Genomic DNA, 22,234 nt, shown 5'->3' with positions numbered 1-22,234 from the left:
TGAAAGTATCTTGAAAAATACTATTTTACTCTCTTGCAAATGGCAGATGACTTGAGTTGAGGGTGTATTCGCTTTTGGCACGATGTCAGGTGTGATAGGTGCCAACAACCCGTGATACTGAACCGGTTAAGCGGCCTCAAGTTAAATGGAGGGAAAAGCTATTAACTCTTTTGGGATGCTTGAACTGTCTGAGAAGTGAAGACTCCAACTCCTCACTGTGCGAGAACCGTACCCCATTATATCACATTTGGATAGCCAGCAATTGTTTTTAGGCAGTAACAAGTGGTGATCATTTGGCTAAGATGCATGTGTGTAAGCCAGTTACATCATTTCAATAGCTGTAATGCTTACTGTAATGTTTCATTTTCTTCTTTTCGATAGCTTAGTCATCTCATTTTCAAATGTATGGCATTAGTCATGGCTCTTGTTTGAGAAAAAGTTTGGGAAGATGATATTACCACAGTCATAGAATGTTATAGTGACCGAATAGAGACCTTACAACGTGAGGTTGGTTTTCAAACAGTGGAAAATAAAGTGTGACTGGTTGACTGGTGACCAGTCTAGGGTGTAGTTCTCCTTTCATAAAAAGTATGGTGTGATGCGTTACAGATGACCTAAGAGACTGAACAGGAAAAAATGAGTAAAAACTGGCCAAAGAGTTGTAACTGCTTGTTCATATGCTCTGCTCTGCTATCATCAAACACACATCTTAACTATCAAATCTGATTTACTGTAAATTCTTTGTTTTCTTTCTTCCTCCAACTATCACTCTCCCACTGTTCTCCATTTGCTTTCTCTCCCTGCATCTTGGTGTCCGCACCTCTTCCTTTTTCCTCTATTTCTAAAGATGGTAAGTATTGACACAGTGGACTGGAGAATTCTTTGTCCATGCCGTTTTATATGATTTGTTTTTTGTTTGTCCAAGCCATGCTGTGCTTTCTCTTAGTGTGTGTGAACTGGCATCCAACAGATTGTGTTTAAAAACAAATCAAGAAATGTTTGGTGACATTTCCGCCATTAAGAAAGTACAACCTCTTATTTTTCCTGCGTTTTTGCTTATGAAGACGCTGCTTCCTCTCTTCAATTTGTGATCCCAGCCCTCCCTGAATGCTGGCCTGTATCCATGCACTTAAAGTCTGCCCCCCCATCCTCCGACCCGACTCCCTACTTTTCTCCTTATCTATCCCCCCTCTGCATCACTCTCTATCTCCCCTTCTTTCTCTCTCTCTCTGTCCCACAGACAGCAGTGACAGTGATCTGGAGCTGTCAACAGTGCGTCATCAGCCAGAGGGTCTGGACCAGTTGCAGGCTCAGACAAAGTTCACCAGGAAGGAGCTTCAGTCACTCTACAGAGGCTTCAAGAATGTATGTTCATAATTTGTGGAACTAGGGATGAACACATTTGTTTCTACTCAGGAGGATTACATTATACTATCTGTAGCAGGCCTTCCAAAGGTTTGGGCATGGTCCCAAAATGGTGGGCTATTATTTTGGATCACAGATAGTCAGAGGTGGGTAGAGTAGCCAAAAAAATGTACCCAACTAAGAGCAGTGTTACTTCAAATTAAAATCATCAAGTAAAATTAAAAGTAAAAGTATTCATCCAAAATATTAGCACAAGTGAAAAAGTATTCGGTGAAAAGAATACTTAAGCGTAGACTTCAACTGACGGGGCCTGGGGCTCCGGGCCGATCCGCAGGGGGCCTATTTTCAAAAACTTAAAATTCAAATATTTTCCAAATCAAAGCCGCTAGCGACCTAAACCAAAACAGGCACCTCCCTTAGGCATATATGAGTCTCCATGAGCAGCTACATCAAAAAATTTAAAGTCGTCCCCTAATTAAATCCCAATTAATTATTTTTATACGAGTATAACAAAAGTTAAAACAGCAGTAAAATTCTCAAATTTTACGCTAGATGTACAAAAAAACACCAAATGCAGAGATAATCACCTATATTTTCTGGATCAATAGCAATATTTAACATATCATATAAGTTTTTGCCCAAAATAGCAACTTTTTTTTAAAATTTAGTAGAGGTTTTCAACACCTAAACTGAATTTTCACATCAGAAACTTGAGGAAAAGCATGAAGAGTCATCCAAATTTTACTCAACAAAAGCAAATTTTGCATTTTTCTATGTACAAGCACAACTTATTGAGGTTGAATTCTGATGTCACTAATGCCTTAGCACGTCTTGTCTGCTATCTGGCCCTCGTCATTTTTAGATTGAAATGTTACAAAAAATAAAACACGTTTAAGGCGAATTTTATTTTTGTATGGACACAGAATTGTCGAAAATTACTACTTAGTTATTCTACTGTATATGGATACAACATGGCGGCCATCACAAAACAAAGAGCTTTTGTCAAAAATTCTTGTAAATAAACGTGTACGTCCCGGAATTTCTATAGATATGAACATAGAATAGTGTAGAATTTTGGTTAAAAGCAAAAAAAAAAAAAAAAAATGGGCAGTTATCATTCATTTTACGTAAATATTTTAACCTGAAGTTGGGCTAATTTTTTCCCACGCATTTTTTCCCTCAACATTTCAAAGTGCATGCATGGGACTCTTTGATATAATAATTACCTTGAATCCTCGACCAAATCACTCTTGAGACACTCTTGCCTGCTTGTATGCAGTAAAACATTCACCCTTTTTCCACCTAAATCCAGCGTTTGAACGAATCGTGTTTTTGAGTTAAATGAAAGCCAACTAAGCTCTGACTGGGTCGGGCCCCAATGGGAAAGCGTGGCGCAATGTTTGCAGGAGCTGTCTTGATGGTGTTTAACGGTGAAGTCTATGACCCAAGTAATGAATAACTGCTTATAATGTCAGATTTTTTTTTTAAACAATGAAGCTTTTTTTTCTTCTTTTTCTTAGCTTGATATCAACTGTTATTATTAAACTGTATTATATCCTTTTACATGGTCATATTAGGCCCAAAAAAATACACTGCAATCATTGAATTTCAACTAGAAAAATAAATGAAACATCACCCGTCCAAAGAGAATGGTGCCCTCTAGGGGAGAAAACATATTTCCTACTATGAAATTAAAACGATCATATCTCCTGTTTTCCTTGGTCTATCGGTGCCAATTAAAAACTGGGAAAGTTTGAGATCCGTGCTCTTGAGTAATTTTGACATCAGCACCCTATGCGAGATAGTTTAGTCCTTACAGTGCTTTAAACACGCCACATGATTGAACAGGTCATAACCATATTACTTCCAACTGCAAGCTTTTGTGTGGTAACGTAACAGTAATGTTACGTGTGATTGGTATCATGGAGACATGTGATTATTGTTTCAACGTCCTATCGGTGAAACTGGTAGTGCCACTATGCTGGCAAAAATAAAGTCATGTCTAATATGGAAATAAAGAGGAAAAAATGTAACAACTCTAGTGTAGCCCAAAGTAACGTTTCTTCTACATAAATCTACTCAAGTAAAAGTAAAATGGTGTGGTAAAGCGACTCTTAAAAGTACATTTTTGTCAAAAAGTTACTCAAGTAAATGTAATGAAGTAATGTAAATGTAACTCGTTACGACCCACCTCTGCTGATTGTGAAATGCTGCCATCAGAATCACATTTCCAAATAGAGAAAGTTCAGGGATATTCGGTAATTTTTAGGCATTAGGCAGTATAATGTAACAATAATTATAATACAATGATCCCTCGCTACTTCGCGCTTCAAACTTCGTGCCCTCAGTCCATCACGGATTTTTTTTTTTCAATTGAAAAAAAAAAAAGAAAAAGAATTGCAGACTTAGCTGATCCCGTAGTCTCACTCTCTCCCTGCTCTTTGTTGGTCAGGCAGTGAGTGCACTGGAGTTGCTTATTAAAGTTGACAATGATTGACGGACGTTGATGTTTGATCTTGCCAGAGAAGTGAGCTTCAAAGCGCCACATGCGTCAATCATCGTTTAACTTGTTAAACAGTTGCTGTGGCAACTCATTGTATATAAAACCCAAAAAAAATGTTTGTTTTTTTTTGGGTGGGGGGGCGCTACTTTGCGGTTTTTCACTTAGCATGGTGGGTTCGAAATATATATATTTAATTATACTTTGGAGAAAAAGTGAAAAAACATGTCTTTATATTTCTTTCCAATGTTAAATCTAAATAAATAAATACACGCCAAAAAATGTTTTTTTTTGTTTTGGGTGTGTATGTATTTATATAAGACAAAAAAATGTGGGTTTTTTTGGGGGTGGGGGGGCGCTACTTTGCGGTTTTTCACTTAGCATGGTGGGTTCGAAATATATATATTTAATTATACTTTGGAGAAAAAGTGAAAAAACATGTCTTTATATTTCTTTCCAATGTTAAATCTAAATAAATAAATACACGCCAAAAAATGTTTTTTTTTGTTTTGGGTGTGTATGTATTTATATAAGACAAAAAAATGTGGGTTTTTTTGGGGGTGGGGGGGCGCTACTTTGCGGTTTTTCACTTAGCATGATGGGTTCGAAATATATATATTTAATTATACTTTGGGAAAAAAGTGAAAAACATGTCTTTATATTTCTTTCCAATGTTAAATCTAAATAAATACATACACGCCAAAAAAAAAGTTTTTTTTGGGGGGGGGGGGGGGGGATCACTACTTCGCGGTTTTTAACTTATCGTGGCGGATTCTGGTCCCCATTAACTCCAAAAAACGAGGGATCACTGTATAGGCAATTAGGCAATTTTTTAGTATGATTCATTTAGTTGAAAATTGTGAAATCACATTTTATTTGAATATGTCACAGTCATACAGTGGTTAGCTTATCCTTCACAGAGTAAAAGATCTGCATTCCAATTATATTAGCCATATCATATCATATGAGCCTTTCTGTATGGAATTTGAATGCTGCCTTTGTGCTTGTGCTTGTAAATCTAAAACTATCCAGAGAATTTAATTGTGAAATGTTGTTTATACCTGTAAAGGGCACTCATTTAACTCAATAGCTACCATTGATGGCACTAGACATCCAGTTCGTTTTTTTTCTCTGTCAGCCTCTCCCAGTTAAAATGGATTGGAGGTCTAGCACCGTCAATGGCACGGAAACTAGTGAATTAACAGCCAGAAAATGTGGAGGCGGTATCTGGGGCTACTTATTGCTTCGGGACCTGGACGACTGTGATCGATGGAACCATGTATTTTACTTGAATTTTGCAGCAGAAAAATTATCCAAATTTTATTCAGCGTTATTGAAATAACGCATGTTTATTGACAGCTATAACTACATAAAAATATATTGGACTAGTTGACCGTTCAACTGTCTGCCTCCAGTCTCGACATGCACACTTCTCGTCGGGTGCACTCGCCCCCTTCTCTGATTCGTTCTACCAATCAAAATAAGACACCTTCATAATCTCACATACATTTGGAACTTGTAGCACTCTAACACCAATTCACATAACACAGTTGCAGTTATTTCTTGTTAAATCCCACACATCATCCATGGTGGATGATTCACAATAGAATGACCCTTATTGCTTATGCTTTGCTCTCATGGCTCACTTCATGTAGCTTTTCAGTGATTTCCTATTAATTTTATTGATTTATTAACTCATTGGCTGCCTTTGACAGTGTTACACGTCCGTGATAGGATGTCTAGCGCTGTTAATGGCAGCCAACGAGTGCCCAAAACGACTAAAACTAAATCATCATATTCTTTCTAGTTTCGTTTTTCATTGCTTTTTTGTGTGTTTTTTGCAGTTTATCGAAATTTTGCCTATTTTAGGGTTTCTTTAAAAAAAATAATAATGTTTTTGCGATCTTGCCAATTTCATACCGCGGTTTATGTGTTTTGTGTTTGTTTTTTTTTCCCCTTTTAATACAGTTTTGTCCTTCGCGTTTACCATGTATTTTTTCTATTTTTCAAGATTTTTTTTTTTGGGGGGGGGGGGGGTCAGTTTCTTATGGTTCTTTTAACAATCATTCTCAAGGCATTTCTGGGTCACTTTCTTTAAAGTTAGAGGCTTTTTCAGGTCACTTCCTGTAAGTATTGGGCAATTTTCCCCACTGGAAAATAATGGGGTATCTGGAAATAAAAAGGGTTTTTTTTTGGTCAAATTTTGGTGGAGCCGCGCTTTTATGTGCCTTGATTTTCTGTTTAAAAAAAAATTTTTTTTATGTGAATCTGATGAAAAAAATGTGAGACAAGATATATTTTGAAAATTTCAAGGTATATGCAATTGGAAATTAATGAGGCTTTTATTGTTGGAAAATGTGCATTTTTGCCGCAACCGTAAACAGAAATTGAAAGAGATCCTGAGTCTGTTGAATTTTTGGAAGGTTTTGAAGTTGGAATGGTCAGAATTCGGAAAAGCTTGCAAGCTGGACGGTGTTTTGAGAAAGGTGGAAAAAAAGGAATGTTATATGTCGGACGCTTTGCAATCTATTCCCCAAAATTAGTTTTTCTACTTTTAACCAGTGATTTAGGAGGACAAAGTTATTATATTTCAGCTCTAAATTGATCTGTTTTTCCTTTTTCCCCCTCGGGCAGGAGTGTCCCAGCGGGCTGGTTGATGAGGAGACATTCAAGTCCATCTATTCTCAGTTCTTTCCCCAAGGAGGTTAATTCTCCATTCCTCACTCCTGCTTGTATCGATGGTAACATGTGTGAAAGCACGTAAACCTCTTTCATCCTTCACAGACGCGACCACGTATGCTCACTTCCTCTTCAACGCCTTCGACATCGACAGGAATGGCTCAATCCGCTTTGAGGACTTTGTCATTGGCCTGTCTGTGCTTCTCAGAGGCTCTGTCACAGAGAAGCTCAACTGGGCCTTTAACCTCTATGACATCAACAAAGATGGCTACATCACAAAAGAGGTACCAAGGAGCACCTCCCCCCATGAGATGCGGATTTTTATAAAAATGATGTCAATCGTTTGTGCTGTTATCGTTTTTGAGATATTTCCAATTCTTTTATATGTCAAACTGAGGTCAACCAGCCCCCGTTTTGATCTAAACTGGCCAAAAATGGTGCCGTTCATTTGTGCTGGTTTGTGATGTAAAAACATTTTTTTTTTGTGCTGCTACATTTTTATATATCATACAATACAACTTTTTTTTACTGATGCCTAATGCTCATTTCAATCCGTTGATAGGGAGCTGAGTGAACTCAGGATGACCTAAAAAAATGGTAATAACTGCAAAACCTTGGCAGCACAAACGAATGGAACCATTGCCCTTCTATTCCGGCATAGATTGGGGGCTACGCGACATCATCACGACAAATTAAAACCAGAATATCTCCCAAAACCGTTGGAACACAAACAAATCTTTTTTCAGCAGAAACCAGCACAAAAGAAACACAAATGATTGACACAATTTTTAGCCGGTTTAGATCATAATGTTGACCTCAGATTGACCTATATGAGATTTGCAAATATGTAAAAAATGGAACTTTTACAGCACAAACCGGCACAAACATAGCACAAATGATTTACATATTTTTTCTATATATTTGCGTCTGATGGGGGGCCAATTTCACAAAGGTCCAAAAAGGGCTATTCATTCTACAATAATGACATTAACCGAATGGAGGCCAAATAGAAATGGTCATAGATTTTAACTCATTGACGTTAGTAGCCATCCAATCCATTCGCTGGCAGCAAATTAACCTGTTTTCTTGTATAGTGTTTGTAATTTATTTCATCTTCATCTGTGTGTCTTGCACAGGAGATGCTGGCAATAATGAAATCAATTTACGACATGATGGGAAGGTACACTTACCCATGTGTGCGTGACGAGGCTCCATCTGAGCACGTGGACAAGTTCTTCCAGGTTTGTAAATGCAAATTTATGTAAATCTCCATTTTTTTAATATTGTGATTTTCATAAAATCTGTGCAACAGAAAATGGACAGAAACCGAGATGGTGTTGTGACCATAGAAGAGTTCATCGAGACCTGCCAGAAGGTAATAAAATTGATTTTTTTTTTTCTTTTTTTTTTTAAAGTACCCCTGACTGAAATTCCAAATTTTGGATTGGTATCCAACACTGGTTGCATGTAGTTCTCTATTCACCGCAATAATACATATGGGTCATTCCAGAATTGGAAGTAAATTTTGGCTTCAAGATTCTTTAAAAAAAAAAAAAAAAAATTACCTGGTTTTCACCTACATACAGTACTATGAAAAAGTTTGGGCACTCTGAAAACATTTCAAATGAAATACTGTAGCTAAAACTACAGGAATTCTTGAGAGGTGAAAAAAAAGTTACAGAAAGTTTGGAGTAATTATTTAAAAATTAAAAAAAAAAAAAAATCAGGACAACCATGAGGTTGAGTTACACTTTCAATCAAATACATAAATTTGCTCAAGCCATTCTTTTGGGGAAAAAAAGTGTGATTCTACGCTGTCGTCTGCCATATAAAAAAGGTCATGGTGACAGGGTTGTGTGCATGTTGTGAGGATATGTTCAACAAATAATAATTAAAATTTGAAATATTGTGTTTATTGAAGCAAGGTAAAAGAGACAGCAATGACAATATGGTACTCTATTTCATTTGAACTATTTTATTTGAGATGCAATTTGCTCATGGAGCGGTAGGCAACAGAAAAATAGATTTTTAGGGGTTATTCCAGACTTATTTTCTATTTTAAAAAATATTTTCCCGCACTCTTTTCTCTGAGGTTTTTTTGTTTTGTTTGTTTGTTTGTTTTTTTGGTTAGATCTGGTCTCAGGACAAGCAAATTTACTTGGAAAGAGCGTGTTTTAAAGTTTGGTATGGATTATTTTTCAAATTTGAACGGTGGGAAGTAAAATGTCCTCCATTTCTGGAATGGCTCATATATTATATCCATAAAGTATTGTATCATTTAGTTGTTTCCAAGTGCAAAGTCTCTTCCATTTTTGTAGTGTTTTGACTTAGGCTGCGTTCAGACTGCAGGCATATTTGATCCTAATGGGATACCAACTGAAATCTGATTTTTAGGGCTAATTCTTCACAATATCTATAGCAGCGGTGCCCAATCCTGGTCCTCCAGAGCCCCTATCCAGCTTGTTTTCCGTGTCTCCCTCCTTTAACACACCTGAATCAAATGATCAGCTCATCAGCAAGCTCTGCAGCAGCCTGATAACGATCCTGATTAGTTGATTCAGGTGTGTGAGAGGAGGGAGACATGGAAAACAAGCTTGATAGGGGCTCTGGAGGACCGGGATTGGGCACCCCTGCTATAGAGAGTGTGAGAGTGTGAAGAATGATCACAATAGAATCAAATGATCAGCTCATCAGCAAGCTTTGCAGCAGCCTGATAACGATCCTGATTAGTTGATTCAGGTGTGTTAGAGGAGGGAGACATGGAAAACAAGCTGGATAGGGGCTCTCGAGGACCGGGATTGGGCACCCCTGATCTATTGCAAGTGTCCAAATCAAATCTGGGCCTGCTCAGACTGGGCATTATTGACACACCTGACAGGTTGCTGTGGCAATGAAGGCGTCATCCAGCATAAGTGACGTCACGGAGAGTCAAAACCCATCTGAGCTGTTCAGACTGAGAAACATTTGTTCGTATCTGATATGAAACGCCCTCCCACATGTGGTTTCAATCTGTCTTGCCAAAATGAGATTTCTGTGGTTTGGGACTGTTCAGACTTCAAAAGCCATCCAGTTTCAATCTGGATGAACTAAAAATCGATTTTGGCTGCCAGTCTAAACAACGTCTTAGGGCCTGTCAAGTTTGTGCCCTTGTGCAGGGGTCTCCAAACAATTCCACAATGGCCTGCTGTGGGTGAAGGATTTCATTCCAACCAACACATTTTCACCAATCTTGTGTTTTACAAGTGCAATCAGTTGAGTGTAGTCAGGTGCTGCTTGTTTTAGCAGAAAACCTCATTGGTTCAACTGTCTGTGCTGGATGGGTTGGGACAAAAACCAAGACCTAGAGCGGGCCTTGAGGACCGGTTTGGAGACCCCTGCACTAGTGTGTCTTGTCCTCGTGATCGCCCATTGATTTCACCTGCCCTTTCCTACTACTTGTGTGACAACCAATCTGCTGCCTCTCGTGTCCCCCACCAGTTCCTCATTGTCTCATTACACCTTAGCCGTGTATTTAAGCTCCCCTGTTTAGTCACTCCTTGTTGCGTCATTGTCAATGTCAGCATCCATCTTACATGTGTTCCTGGGCCCCTAACTGCCTTGTACCGAGGAAGTTGTTTTTTTTAGTCAGGTTTTTGGTTTAACGTAGTATTTTTAGACCCTGCCTTTTGTTTGTACTTCGTTTTGTTCGCATTATTTAACCATTCTACCACCAACGCCCGTCTGTCTTGCCTTCCGTGTGTCCCTCCTTTGTTCTCGCCAACTTGCTCTTGACACTCTGACAATCTTAAGGCACTTTCACACTAGCACTGTTTGGTCCTTTTTAAATGGACCAGAGTTCTTTTTCTCAGATAGTCCGCTTAGTTTTGTAAATGTGAACGCTAATTCGAACTCTACAACCCCTAGCAAAAAGTATGGAATCACCAGTCTCGGACGAGCACTCACTCAGACATTTTATCATGTAGAACAAACTCATATAAAAAGCTTGAAAAAATAATGAATTGATTCAAAAGTGCAACTCTTTAGCATTCAGAAACACTAAGGGGCAGTTTACATGGCGATTCTGCAACATAAAGACGCAATGACTGAGTAGCGGACTCGCCTCGCGCGCATATGGTGTCGGCGAAGACGGAAGGTGAAGATGAAAAATTCTGAATCATGCCTCCAAAGTGGAAGAATCCGATTGCGGGGGGTTGAGGGGGGCTTCCTCGGCATGCATATCAAAGGCTCCTGGGGCGCCAGACCGCGCCGTTAACGTCAGCACTCGTACACGTCACATTGGGCGTTCGCAGCGATGCTACTAAACATTAAAAACAGCAAATATTGAATGTCGGCTTTAATTTCCTGTTTTAATAATATTTTTAAAATTAAATATGTTGAATGTTTCAATTTTTGTGCCTTTTTGAACAAAAGAAAAATGACTTTGCTTCGAGTGGGCGGGCATATTTTTTTCCGGGCTGAGGAAGCTTGGTGGGGTCAAAGTGCATCATTCTCTGTCGCCCTGTAAATCTGCACTGCCCCCTAGGGCCTGGCATGAATACTACATCGTTTTCATGTGGAATTGCGACATTGTTCAAATGGAGACGCAAATGCAAATGCCAATTTGAAATTTTTCATATTCTCGGAGAGCCACCATCTAAACGGCCACTAAAAGAAATGAATAAAAAATATTGTCCAATGCGGATTCCTGACTCTTGACAAGGTGATGATGCTGGAACTTTGGTTTGATGCTGTTCCAGTGAGATTTACAAAGATGACTGCCTGAATAAAACATCAAAATTCCCTAAGTCCTTGATGATATGGGGCTGCTTTTCAGGCAAAGGCACTGGGGGGAAGGCTGTGGTTAAATCTTCAATAAATGCACAAGTTTACATTGACATTTTAGACAGCTTTCTTATCCCTTCAGTCGAAAATATGTCATTTTCCAAGAGGACAAAGCATCATGCCACAGAGCTAAAACTGTTTAAGCATTCCTTGGAGAAAGACTCACCCAGTCAATGTCATGGCCTGCAACTAATTTGCAACCAATTCATTATTTTTTCAAGCTTTTTATCTGAGTTTGTTATACATGATAAAATGTCTGAGTGAGTGCTCGTCCGAGACTGGTGATTCCATACTTTTTGCTAGGGGTTGTAGTTCGGACCAAACGAACTCTGGTCCAATCAAAAACCTTGGGTCTCGGGTCTGCTTTAAGCGCACCCTGCTTCGGTTGTGAATGCAAGCTGAGCAGAGTGCGCTTATGCTACATTATGAGCGTCAGGTAGCTCTCCAACCGGACCTTGGTCCTCTTGGTCTCATGTGAAAGTGCCCATAAAATCTTTTGTATCATTTAGTTATTTCAAAGTGCAAAATCTCATAAATCTTTTTCTTCTTTCATGTACAGGATGAAAACATCATGAACTCCATGCAGCTGTTTGAGAATGTAATCTAATGTATCAAAATGCTCTATTGAGAAAGTATTTTTCCTATGGAACACACAAACACAGCACACCCTTCGTATTTCAACCAAATAGATGATATCTTGGCAGTTAATGCAAGTAGTATGAAGACAAAAAGAGGATCTTTTTTTTTCTTGCCACTTTTATTTTAGTTGTAATATATCTTGGCCACTCACAGTAAAAGCAAGGTGGACATAAAATGAGCTTCCTGTTGAGAGCGGACAGCTCTTTTGTGTGTCTTGAATAAAGCCACAGAAGGACTTATGTCACTAAATTGAATGAATAGATCACTGCCAAACGAGAAGAGAAGATGAGATTCAAGTTCCCTTTCAACCACACGCGTGCACTGCACAAAGTCGGCCAGGCTGAGCTCATTGGCTTCTAGTCAGGAAATGGAAACTAAAAATGCAAATAGAAGCATGTTCGTAATGTGGAATTAGCTTGCACTATGATTTCATGTTTGTTCGCCTGAGAAAACATAGCCGTGTCAATGTCTGCACATGACGCACAGCTGAAGGGAAAGTTTGTACATAAAGAAAAGCTGTGCTACTTTTGCAAATAAAATGATCTGTATAGATATTTCTTTGAAGTCACTTCTAGATGAAAATTTTTAGTGACACATACCCAAAGAAAGCAGATTGCTGTTGTGTCCTTTTGTATTTTAGGGAGATGACATTGAAAATTGTTAAATAGGGAGAGTCTATCTGCAGTACTGTGAACAATGAGGTTGGTAAATGTGGGGTTTATATGCTGAATGAAGGCTTTATGTTAGTTCTTCAGTATCTACTCGCATGCGGACTCGAAGTGCCACAGTTTAATGTACAGTACAGTCAGACCTTTGTGAAGTGGGTGAATAAAGATGCAGTTGACTGCTGTGACCTCGCCTCCTCACTGTCAATTTTCCAGGACATTTTCCCTCCAGGTTTTTTTTTAGCGATAATGAGCCATTAGTTAATTTAACACAGTAAAAGTGAAAAGATCATCCAACAGCTGTTGATCACATATACATGGAGGTGGGTAGTAATGTGTTACATTTTCTCTTTATTTTAGAGAAAAATTTACTTCTAAGTAGTTTTACCAAGCCATACCTTTTGCTTGAGTAGATTTATGAAGAAGAAACACTACTATTCCGCTACTTTGGGCTACTCTACAGTCGTCATATTTTTCCTCTTTATTCTACCTAGATTTGGCCTTTTTTGCCATAGATGCCTAGTGTGGCTCTAACAGTTTCACCAACGAAACATTACAATGATGATTACGTGACTCATCACTTGAGTATTCTTTTCACCGAATACTTTTTTTCCCTTGTACTTGAGAAATATTACAAGTAACGCTACTTGGCTACTCTACCCACCTCTGCATATTCAGGATAAATTTGTCTGGGTTCATTGGTTTGGAATCTGTTTGAGCCTGCCATGTTGTATTTTGATTAAAAAACAAAGCAACACAAAACTGCAGAACAAACAAACCAACAACTTTAATGTGGCTGAAATGTCAGCTTGATGTTTGGTTACATGAGGCACCAAATGAACCATGTAGATGAGGAAGATTAATCTAAATAATGATGCCATGTCAATTGTATTGTATTTTACGAACACTTATGCCTGCTTATACTGTGTCAGAGCCTTCAACATTTAAAAAAATATTTAAATCTAATAGAATGACACAATAATATTATGCAGATTGTTAATCATTTAGCATAAGCTTGCAACAGGACTACAGTACTCTGTTAACACATTACATAATATACAGTACAGCAGTGATTGCCAGACTGGGTGTCGAGAGATATCCTCAAATGCCATGAGAAAAAAAAAGCAATTTTCAGAAAAAAAATTATACAATTTTTTTATGTCCATTAAAGCAAAATAAGTGTATTTTTTGTTTCTGAGTAAAATGAAAAACATGATCTTTAACAAATACAGAATATAGACCCACTAAAACTGTACAGTATGGTGTAATTACATAATACCTAACGTTGTATCCTTGCACTTGATGAGTAAAGGTTAAATACAGGCCAAAAACAGGTTTACAGTGCCCGAAAATACTGTATCTTCTTAATTGGGATGATTGTACCCAAGTGTATTATTTGGACAGAGAAAAAGAGATGCAATTCTCAAGAATGAGAACACAAGACGTTTTCGCTTCACTAAACATACTGTATTGATGTGTATGCAAGCTATCTCTCTCTCTCTCTCTGTCTTTCTCTCTCTCTCTCTCTCTCACTCTCTTTCTCTCTCTCTCTCTCTCTCTCTCTCTCTCTCTCTCTCTCTCTCTCTCTCTCTATCTATCTCTCTCTCTCTCTCTATCTATCTCTCTCTCTATCTATCTATCTATCTATCTATCTATCTATCTATCTATCTATCTATCTATCTATCTATCTATCTATCTATCTATCTATCTATCTAATCATCTGTTCATTAAAATCATCTGTTCATTAAAATGTTCGGCATGGGCATTCCATAATAATTTATTTCCCAAGAGTTTAAAAAAAAAAATGCCTCGCCGCTATTTTATGCAACGTATTGAAAAGTACAATCCGTCGAAGCTAGATGGCAGTGCAGTTACTGCCTTAAAATCTATTGCTTTCCCATCCATAAAATGCACGGGTAAACAAAAAAATGCCAGTGCATCACGACGGTACTGTATCGTAAATTATGTGTTTGCATGCAGAGAAAGCAGTCGTAATAAATTGCACATCACAACCACCCCGTGTAGACGAAGGTGTTGCGTCATGAGCGCGCCGTCTCTGATTGGCCGAGAAACTGCGAGAGGCAGGTGCTTGACGTCACGACCGTTTGCGCAGGCGCAAAGCCTGGCTCAACCCCGTGGTTATATGAAAGACACAAATCCCTCCGCGGCGCGGGCAGCGGTTCTGTCGAAGAGAGGAGAAGCAAGTTCCTTCTATCTCGAACGGGTTCGAAAACACCCCCGTTGTCCTCCGCGTGTGAGCCTCCCTCCGGCTTCCAGCGTAAGCCCTTCTGCCGCCTTCAGCGGACTCGCCTCCACTCAAGCCGCTTTTTCTGCGCCGCAAGAGCAGCGAGTCAGCGGACACGGCCGGGCAGGGAAGTGGGCTTCGTCTTCTCTTTCTTCAAGCAGGTGAGTGAACATGCGTACAATCCCATTTCTCTTACATCACAACTACACTAGAGGAACGAGGATGGTTAGAAACAAGCCAACGTGGGTTGCCCGAGGCTCTAAAAATATACACTCCGGGTTGGTATCCGTGGGTCGACGTGACCGTGGGTGATGCAGTGTGACAGTGATAGGCCCAATCTGTCATCCTCGACCTACTCAAACCCGACACATATTCTTTACCTTAACATTACACAGAGAGACTAGAATTCGCTGTATTTCCTAATTTATGAGATTGCTGACGTCAAAACTACACCCCCCACCTTCCTTTCCCTCTAATTTGTGCATCAGGACCAAGCATCAGTTGAATGATCTGCCGTTGTTACATGTACAACTGTCATACACTTACTATGACACTGTAAGTGTCATTGCATCTTATTTGCTTCTGGTGATGAGGTTGTCCTAGAAACAGCAGATGTTATATATTATTTATTTATTTATTTATATGTGTGTGCGCGCGCCTGATTAAGTGGTACAGTTCGTATAAAAGTAGACACACCCCTGCTAAATACAAGGAAGGCCTTTGTTTAAAAAAAAAAAAAAAGAATAAATAAATACAATAAGGCCTAGATCAGACTTTTTTTTTTCAACATGTTCACTTTAGACCAGTGGTTCTTAACCTTGCTAAAGGTACCGAACCCCACGAGTTCTACATGTGCATTCACCGAACACTTTGGAATTGGATGATAAAGCTACTTTCCTTCAAATTGATATATCTAAGCAAGCAATTTAATATTGACGTGAATTCCTGTTCAGAGTTCTTCACATTTTGAAAGCATTAGTTTAAATAGGTCAAAATTTGAGTCTATGCTGGCTGTAGGTCTGTTGCACTTCCTCATACCCAGTGTAAAGCAACCTTCCACTGAGCAAACAAGTTCCTCCTACTATCAGATAGTGGACCAGCTGTTGAAAGAAATGGAATAAAGCCTGTATATTGGGAGCAAAACCTGGTCTGAAATGCCACTCTCCCTAGATTTAGTCAACGTATGAAAATAGGGTCCTGTGTGTCTTGTCTTAACCTTCACCTTTTCCTGGGGTTTGATCAAACCCAGGCTAATAACCACTGCTTTAGATGATGATGTTCTGGACCCTGGCAAAACCATCCCAAAACTAAGCTAAAGTATTCGTTGTTATTACGATGTGCACTTTGGGCAGGACTGGTCTGGTCATCTGATATCCCTGGCAGTTTTTGTGGTGTTGTGGTAGTCTTCATATGGTTAGTACTATGTGCACTGTTGTGCGTATGGTTGTCCTGGTGATAAAATCCTGGATTCCGGTTTAAAAAGTCACGTGATCAAGCCTGATTTCTGATAATGTGATCAGATCGGGGACATCTCTAGTTGTGCCCTGTCCAATGAGATCTGACAATGATGCTGAATATGAGCAGATAATTGCCCAAAACCTTCCAGAATTCATCCTGCTGTCTTTATCTGCAGTTAAATGTTCATCTAATACAAGAGAACCAGTTCGCCTTCCAGCCGGCAAAGAGGTACTTCTCTTTGCTTGCGCGCCGACAAAGTCGGGGTCTTCGTCTTGTCCTCAGCCGACTTTAAAAAAAACAAAAAACAAAACTTTTTTTCGACTGTGTGTCGCCTCCGGATGCTTAGAAGACAAGGCTGACTTCCAGCCTTGACGCAACGTGTGAGTTTGTTGGCTTCAATTGAATGTTTTTCTTGTTTTTGGAAACAGGACGTACTTTAAAACTTTAGGGCCACATTAACCATTCTGATGAAGAATTTTCTTGATTCATAACTTTAACACATGCTCACTAGCAACACTTTATTGGCCATATTTTTCCATCTCTTTTAAAAAAAAATATTATTTAAGCCAAGAATGGCTAGGGTTGTCACAAATGATTATTTTTGGTGGTCGACTAATCAGTGAAATAAAATGGTAGAAATAATGGAGATGATATCTTCCATCTGGCGGACGGGGGGGTGGGGGCGCTGGGGGGATACAAAGTACCTGTACCTTGATGAAAAAAACGCATTTTAAAAAGCATTTTACAATATGTTGTTTTGGACAATAACCATATATTAAACAATAACCCGAGCCCTTAATTAGCCTAGAGTAAAATAATTAAAACTGTGTAGTGTTTTTAAAGCATGTAGTGATTTTAATGCAAACAGGTCATTGATACAATAAGCTACAACATGAATAAACCATTAGGGAACTGTAACCTGATCACAGTACAAATAGAGGACTTTTAAGTCAAATGTTCTAAATATTAGCACAGTAACAATTCATAGTTTTGAGTTCGTGAGTAGGCAGAGAGGTCTTCTACTAATATTCACCAACCTTGGCCAGAATTATTGTGGATTTATCGTACCACAAAATTAAGAACTGTAACCTGATTAAAGTTCACATGTAGGACTTTTAATTCATTTTTCCAAATATTGCTACAGTAAAAATGCATAGTATTGAGTATGAGGGTAGTCAGAGAGGTCCACTACTAATATACACCAACCTTGGCCGGTACTTCAGATTTGTGGCTTTTCCGTGGCACAAAAATGAGAACTGTAACCTACCATCTACTAAAACGACCTGTTGCTCAGGGGAATCGCATAAGGCACATGTAGATGGAGTGGTTTTAAGATCAGGCGATTTTATTCCATTTTTAAATTATGACAATGGTGGTGTTATATATTTTAGAGTGTTGAGAGTAAAAGTGTTGTAAGAGGTGGGAACAACGCAAGCACACGGAAGTCAACTATCTTGTCGCTCGGTTGGAATGCATTTGCCATAATGCTTAGATCTTATGGGTGGGCTAATTTTAGGGTCCGCTCATTTGACCACGGGAATTAAAATGTAGGGTTGTAGTTTGCTCACATGTAGTGATGCCAAACCATACTTATTTTACGTCCCCACACCGGCCCACCAGCTACCTGGTATCCCTGTATGCCGGTCGGCCCTTGATAGCCAATCATGAGGTATTCGTTATCGTGAGCCTTAAACCGCAAATTGTATTGTAATTTAAGATACCCAGAGGTTCCCACCTTTAATGATTTTTTTTCCAATAACGTGTAGTTCCCTGTCCTTTAACCTCCCTAAACTTCATTATTCTGTCAGATAGTGACCTAAAACGAGTGGCGCGACCAACGCACCGCTCGCCACGTTAGTTGTGTATGGACATAAAAATTGCTCCACGTATGAGTATGTACACAATAGGGCTGCACGATTTTGACCCCCCCCCCAAAAAAAAAAAATCCTGTCAAATATGTTACGGTCCGCAAATGTGGAAGAAAGGTTGGACCCCAAGCAGACAATACAACCAAGGAAGGTTCAAGGATTTATTAAACACAAAGAACCAAAAAAGGGTTAAACAAAAATGGCCTCTGACAAAAGGTCGGCAGGGATCAAAACACAAACCGAGGGTAAACGGAGACGATGGACCGAGTACCACAAGAGAAGGTTGAAAACAAACAAAACACTTAATACCTGAACAAGGTAGAGGATTCAAAACGTGAGCTGCAACAAGAAACGGAAACAACGCAAGGGCGCATTTAGCGAAGTGTAGCAAAGGACACAAGAATACAAATTGTCAAATGGCGACCAGTAGGGATGCAGCAATACACGATTTTTATTTAACCGTTCGATACGCCCTCTTCGATTCAATACGCAAAAACATTCCACCCAAATGAAAGCTCCCAAAATGTATTTTCCGAACGTTTTCTTGTGTGCGCTCGCTATAATGTCCGTGTCGCAGCCAAAGCTCAGCACCCTATCTTGAAAAAAAGCTCAGAGAAGTTCCTCCCAGCAAGCAGCCCTTCTCCCCCAAACTAACTCGAGGGTGGAGTCAACCACGCTGCTTTTTTTGTGTGACAGACATGAGGCTCATGGCTAGCGAGAAAGGACAAAAGATTGAGGACGCGTCTTCAACGTCGTACAGATCCGCTGTGTGGCAGCATTTTGGGTTTGCTGTTCATTACAATGATAAGGGGAAGAAAATGGTGATTAAAACAAAAACTGTTGCCTCACAACAGTACCGTACATCCCGGGTAACACAACCTTTATGACCACTCATCTCCGCCGCCATCACCCAGAAAAGCAGGGCAGAGGACAAGCTGGTGACGCGACCAAAGTCTCAGAGCAGCATAGCGGACGCCTTTCAAATGAACTACACTCCAGTAACATAAGAAAATCACACGTGCTCTTGGAACATTAGTTGCCAAACCTTTGCAGCCTTATTCTGCGGTTGAAAATGATGTTGAGCCACGATATGCTATCCCCTCTCGTACATACCGTATTGGTCCGAATATAAGACGGTGTTTTTTTGCATTGTAATAAGACTGAAAAATTGGGGGTTGTCTTATATTCGCGGTCTAGACGTTATACCCATTTGCGACGCTAGATGGCGCCAGATATCATTGAAGCGATGTTCTGTCATGACAGATCTCAGCTACTCTCAAGTTTAACCAGTTTGCATTATTTTATTGCAATGTTTTTCCTTATTCAGATATGTTTCAAGACTACAGTTACAGTTAGACTTCACTTTGATGGTTAATGCAGTTATTGCAATTTTGTTGTTTTATCACAATAGATTGTTTTATTTACATTTCAAAAACCAGAAGCCATTCATTGTATGTGATTGCACTTTAGCTTACATATTTAAATGTTCACATATTAAGATTTGAATGAGGCCAAATAACATGCTTTTTCTCTCAAATATATTGTTATAATAATTTGTTTCAGATGTACTGTAATTATTTTCTGTACAAAAATCTGGTGTTCAAAAAGTGTTTTTTTTTTTTTCCCCCAAACTTGAGTCTTGAAAAAGAGGGGGTCGTCTTATAATCAGGGCCGTCTTATATTCGCGCCAATACGGTATTTCACAAAGACTGTCTTTCTGGATATTTGCAACGAAGTCCGCCAAAACATTGTTACTGACTTGGCTGCTACGAACAACCTAGCTTAGCTTTGACAACAGACAGCTGGACAACCCGGGACACTGAGAGCTGCCGCACAGTAAGGTTACTACCACACAGTAAGGTTATATTACATGATGAACAATGAGTGGCAAATTAAGAGCGCTGTACTTCAAACTCGTCCTGTTTATGAAAGTTGATGAATTTAAAACCGCCATGACTGAATGAATGGAAGCAGGCCAAATCAATCCATACCAGTGACTGTAGATAATGCTGCAAATATTGTTAATTCAGGACGTGACACAAATTGACTCGGACCACAAATATGATGTTTTGCCCATGTGGTAAACCTAGCTGCTAAGAGAGTGTATGTAGCATGTAGCAATCAACAGTGTCCCCTCCTCACTTTACAAACAGTAAGATTGTTCTCAGCACTTTTATACAAAATTTCTTCAGATCAGTAAGAAATAAGCACATAAATATTATGCACTAAAATGCATATTCATATTATGGCATTGTTATTTTTGCTTTTTTGGCAAAATAAAAAATGAAAAAAACCCCCCACTTGTATTCAGTGTTTCAGTGCATTAAATGCATTGAATCGAATCGAAAATCGTGTCCCTCGTATCGAAAATTGTACCGAACCGTGACTTAACTGTATCGTTGCATCCCTAGCGACCAGCAAACTAATGTCTCGGCACCTTTCTCTTGAATCGCCTGTGTTTAAATATATTGCTGACAAGATGGGACACAGTGAACTCCGCCCACCGCCATACTGCAACGAAAACACAACCCGACCAGCAGCAGGACTTGATCAAAATATTGTGATTTGAATTTTACATTTAATACTTTGAAATGCAGAAAACCAGAATTCTGAATGAAAGACGATATTACTTTTACAACAGACTTGCGTAAATCATGTTGACAAACATTAGAATAAATGACGGGTCACAGCGCCAATGTGACAGGGACACACTTTGGCATGTGGCACAGTGCAGCTCTACACCGCAGATGCTTCAACGGTTCACAGACGCTCAGGTGTACTACAAGAGTTTACAGGCTTGAAACAGGGCAAGAGGGCGATGGTAAAATTGCATTTGGTTTCAGGCATTTGTCATTTCATAGACTTGTGTAGATATATAAGTCATCATGGGAAGAGGGAGGGGGTTGCAGGCAATGGCGTAAACTGATTAATGTGTAATGTAAAAGTAGTGAATGATCTCACTGCTGCACAAACCGGGTGACCCCTTGTCCTATTTCTTTTTTTTTTTTTTTTTTTTTTTTACTGTTTTATAATTGCCGGTTAATAAATGAGGCTGTAACAAAGTCCTCATCAAGCACACTGGTTTTGACACATCAGATAAACAGCACTTTTTGTCGTCTTCAAACGGGTCTTTTGGGATATACTGTAAATTGAAACGGCTAGCAGCTAGTTGGCGTCACACCTAATCTTCTACAGCAGTGGTGCTCATTGTTCATTTGTTCCGAGAGCTACTTTTCAAGGAGACAAGCTCCTGCGATCTACCTTAACAGCAGGGGTGTTGTTGCGTTACCACAACATAATTAATTAATTTAAAAAATATATATATATATTTTTTTTGATGTCACAATTTACTACACTAGCATTGTGATCGAGGTAATGCGCACCCTTGTTCTACAGTCATTCAAAGCACACTTGAGAGAAACTCGTGAGCGCACTTGTCTTTTCAAGTTCATCACTCTTTCAGTGAGTGTTCTGCGGACAAAGCCAATTACAAGAGGTTCGAGAGATTTTGAGATGGACGTTGCTGACCTGAAGGCCTCAGACACGTGGTTGAACAAGCTCAAGTCACTGAATGACGATTTGGAAATAATTATAATTATAATTATAATATTCAAAATGGAAGTCAAAATGGATAGCTGGACAACTAGCACAGTCAATGGCAGCCAATGAGCTAACATAGACACTATTAAAGTATACGTTTTTTTCTCGCGCAGTAACACCTTTTTAAAACGATAAATCGATTCTTGGCAGGAGTATATTGATGACCTTTTGGGATATAAAGTATCGCTATACATCACCATTTTGATATATTGTCATACCACTAATATCAACCAGACTACAAAGCCTTCAGCAACAACATGCAGCACCAGAAGTCACATTAAAAATTAAAGATACACGATAATATCTGTCACAGATAATTATCGGCCGATAATGGCAATTATGACGTCACACAGATAATCCAGATGATAAAAAAAAATTCAACCGATAATGCAAT

General features: G+C 39.1%; 2 protein-coding genes across 7 annotated transcripts in view; both read left to right on the top strand.

The window, feature by feature from the left end:
- Positions 1-12,857, top strand: part of LOC130913368 (calsenilin) — an 86,242-nt gene extending 73,385 nt beyond the window's left edge. For all 3 annotated transcript variants that reach the window (XM_057831938.1, XM_057831942.1, XM_057831941.1), the window contains 6 exons: positions 1,241-1,365; positions 6,500-6,569; positions 6,650-6,828; positions 7,681-7,785; positions 7,857-7,919; positions 11,925-12,857. In XM_057831938.1, coding sequence (XP_057687921.1) covers positions 1,241-1,365; positions 6,500-6,569; positions 6,650-6,828; positions 7,681-7,785; positions 7,857-7,919; positions 11,925-11,972 — 590 coding nt within the window. In that variant the 3' untranslated portion in view covers positions 11,973-12,857. The remainder of the gene's footprint in view (positions 1-1,240; positions 1,366-6,499; positions 6,570-6,649; positions 6,829-7,680; positions 7,786-7,856; positions 7,920-11,924) is intronic.
- A 1,943-nt stretch (positions 12,858-14,800) lies between these two features.
- Positions 14,801-22,234, top strand: part of slc23a2 (solute carrier family 23 member 2) — a 94,559-nt gene continuing 87,125 nt past the window's right edge. For all 4 annotated transcript variants that reach the window (XM_057831346.1, XM_057831345.1, XM_057831343.1 and 1 more), the window contains exon 1: positions 14,801-15,075. The gene's annotated coding sequence lies outside the window, so the exon portion shown is untranslated. The remainder of the gene's footprint in view (positions 15,076-22,234) is intronic.

Source organism: Corythoichthys intestinalis, chromosome 3 (genome assembly GCF_030265065.1).
Source record: "Corythoichthys intestinalis isolate RoL2023-P3 chromosome 3, ASM3026506v1, whole genome shotgun sequence".
In the NCBI taxonomy this organism is placed as follows: Eukaryota; Metazoa; Chordata; class Actinopteri; order Syngnathiformes; family Syngnathidae; genus Corythoichthys; species Corythoichthys intestinalis.
This window is presented reverse-complemented; position numbering and strand designations above follow the sequence as displayed.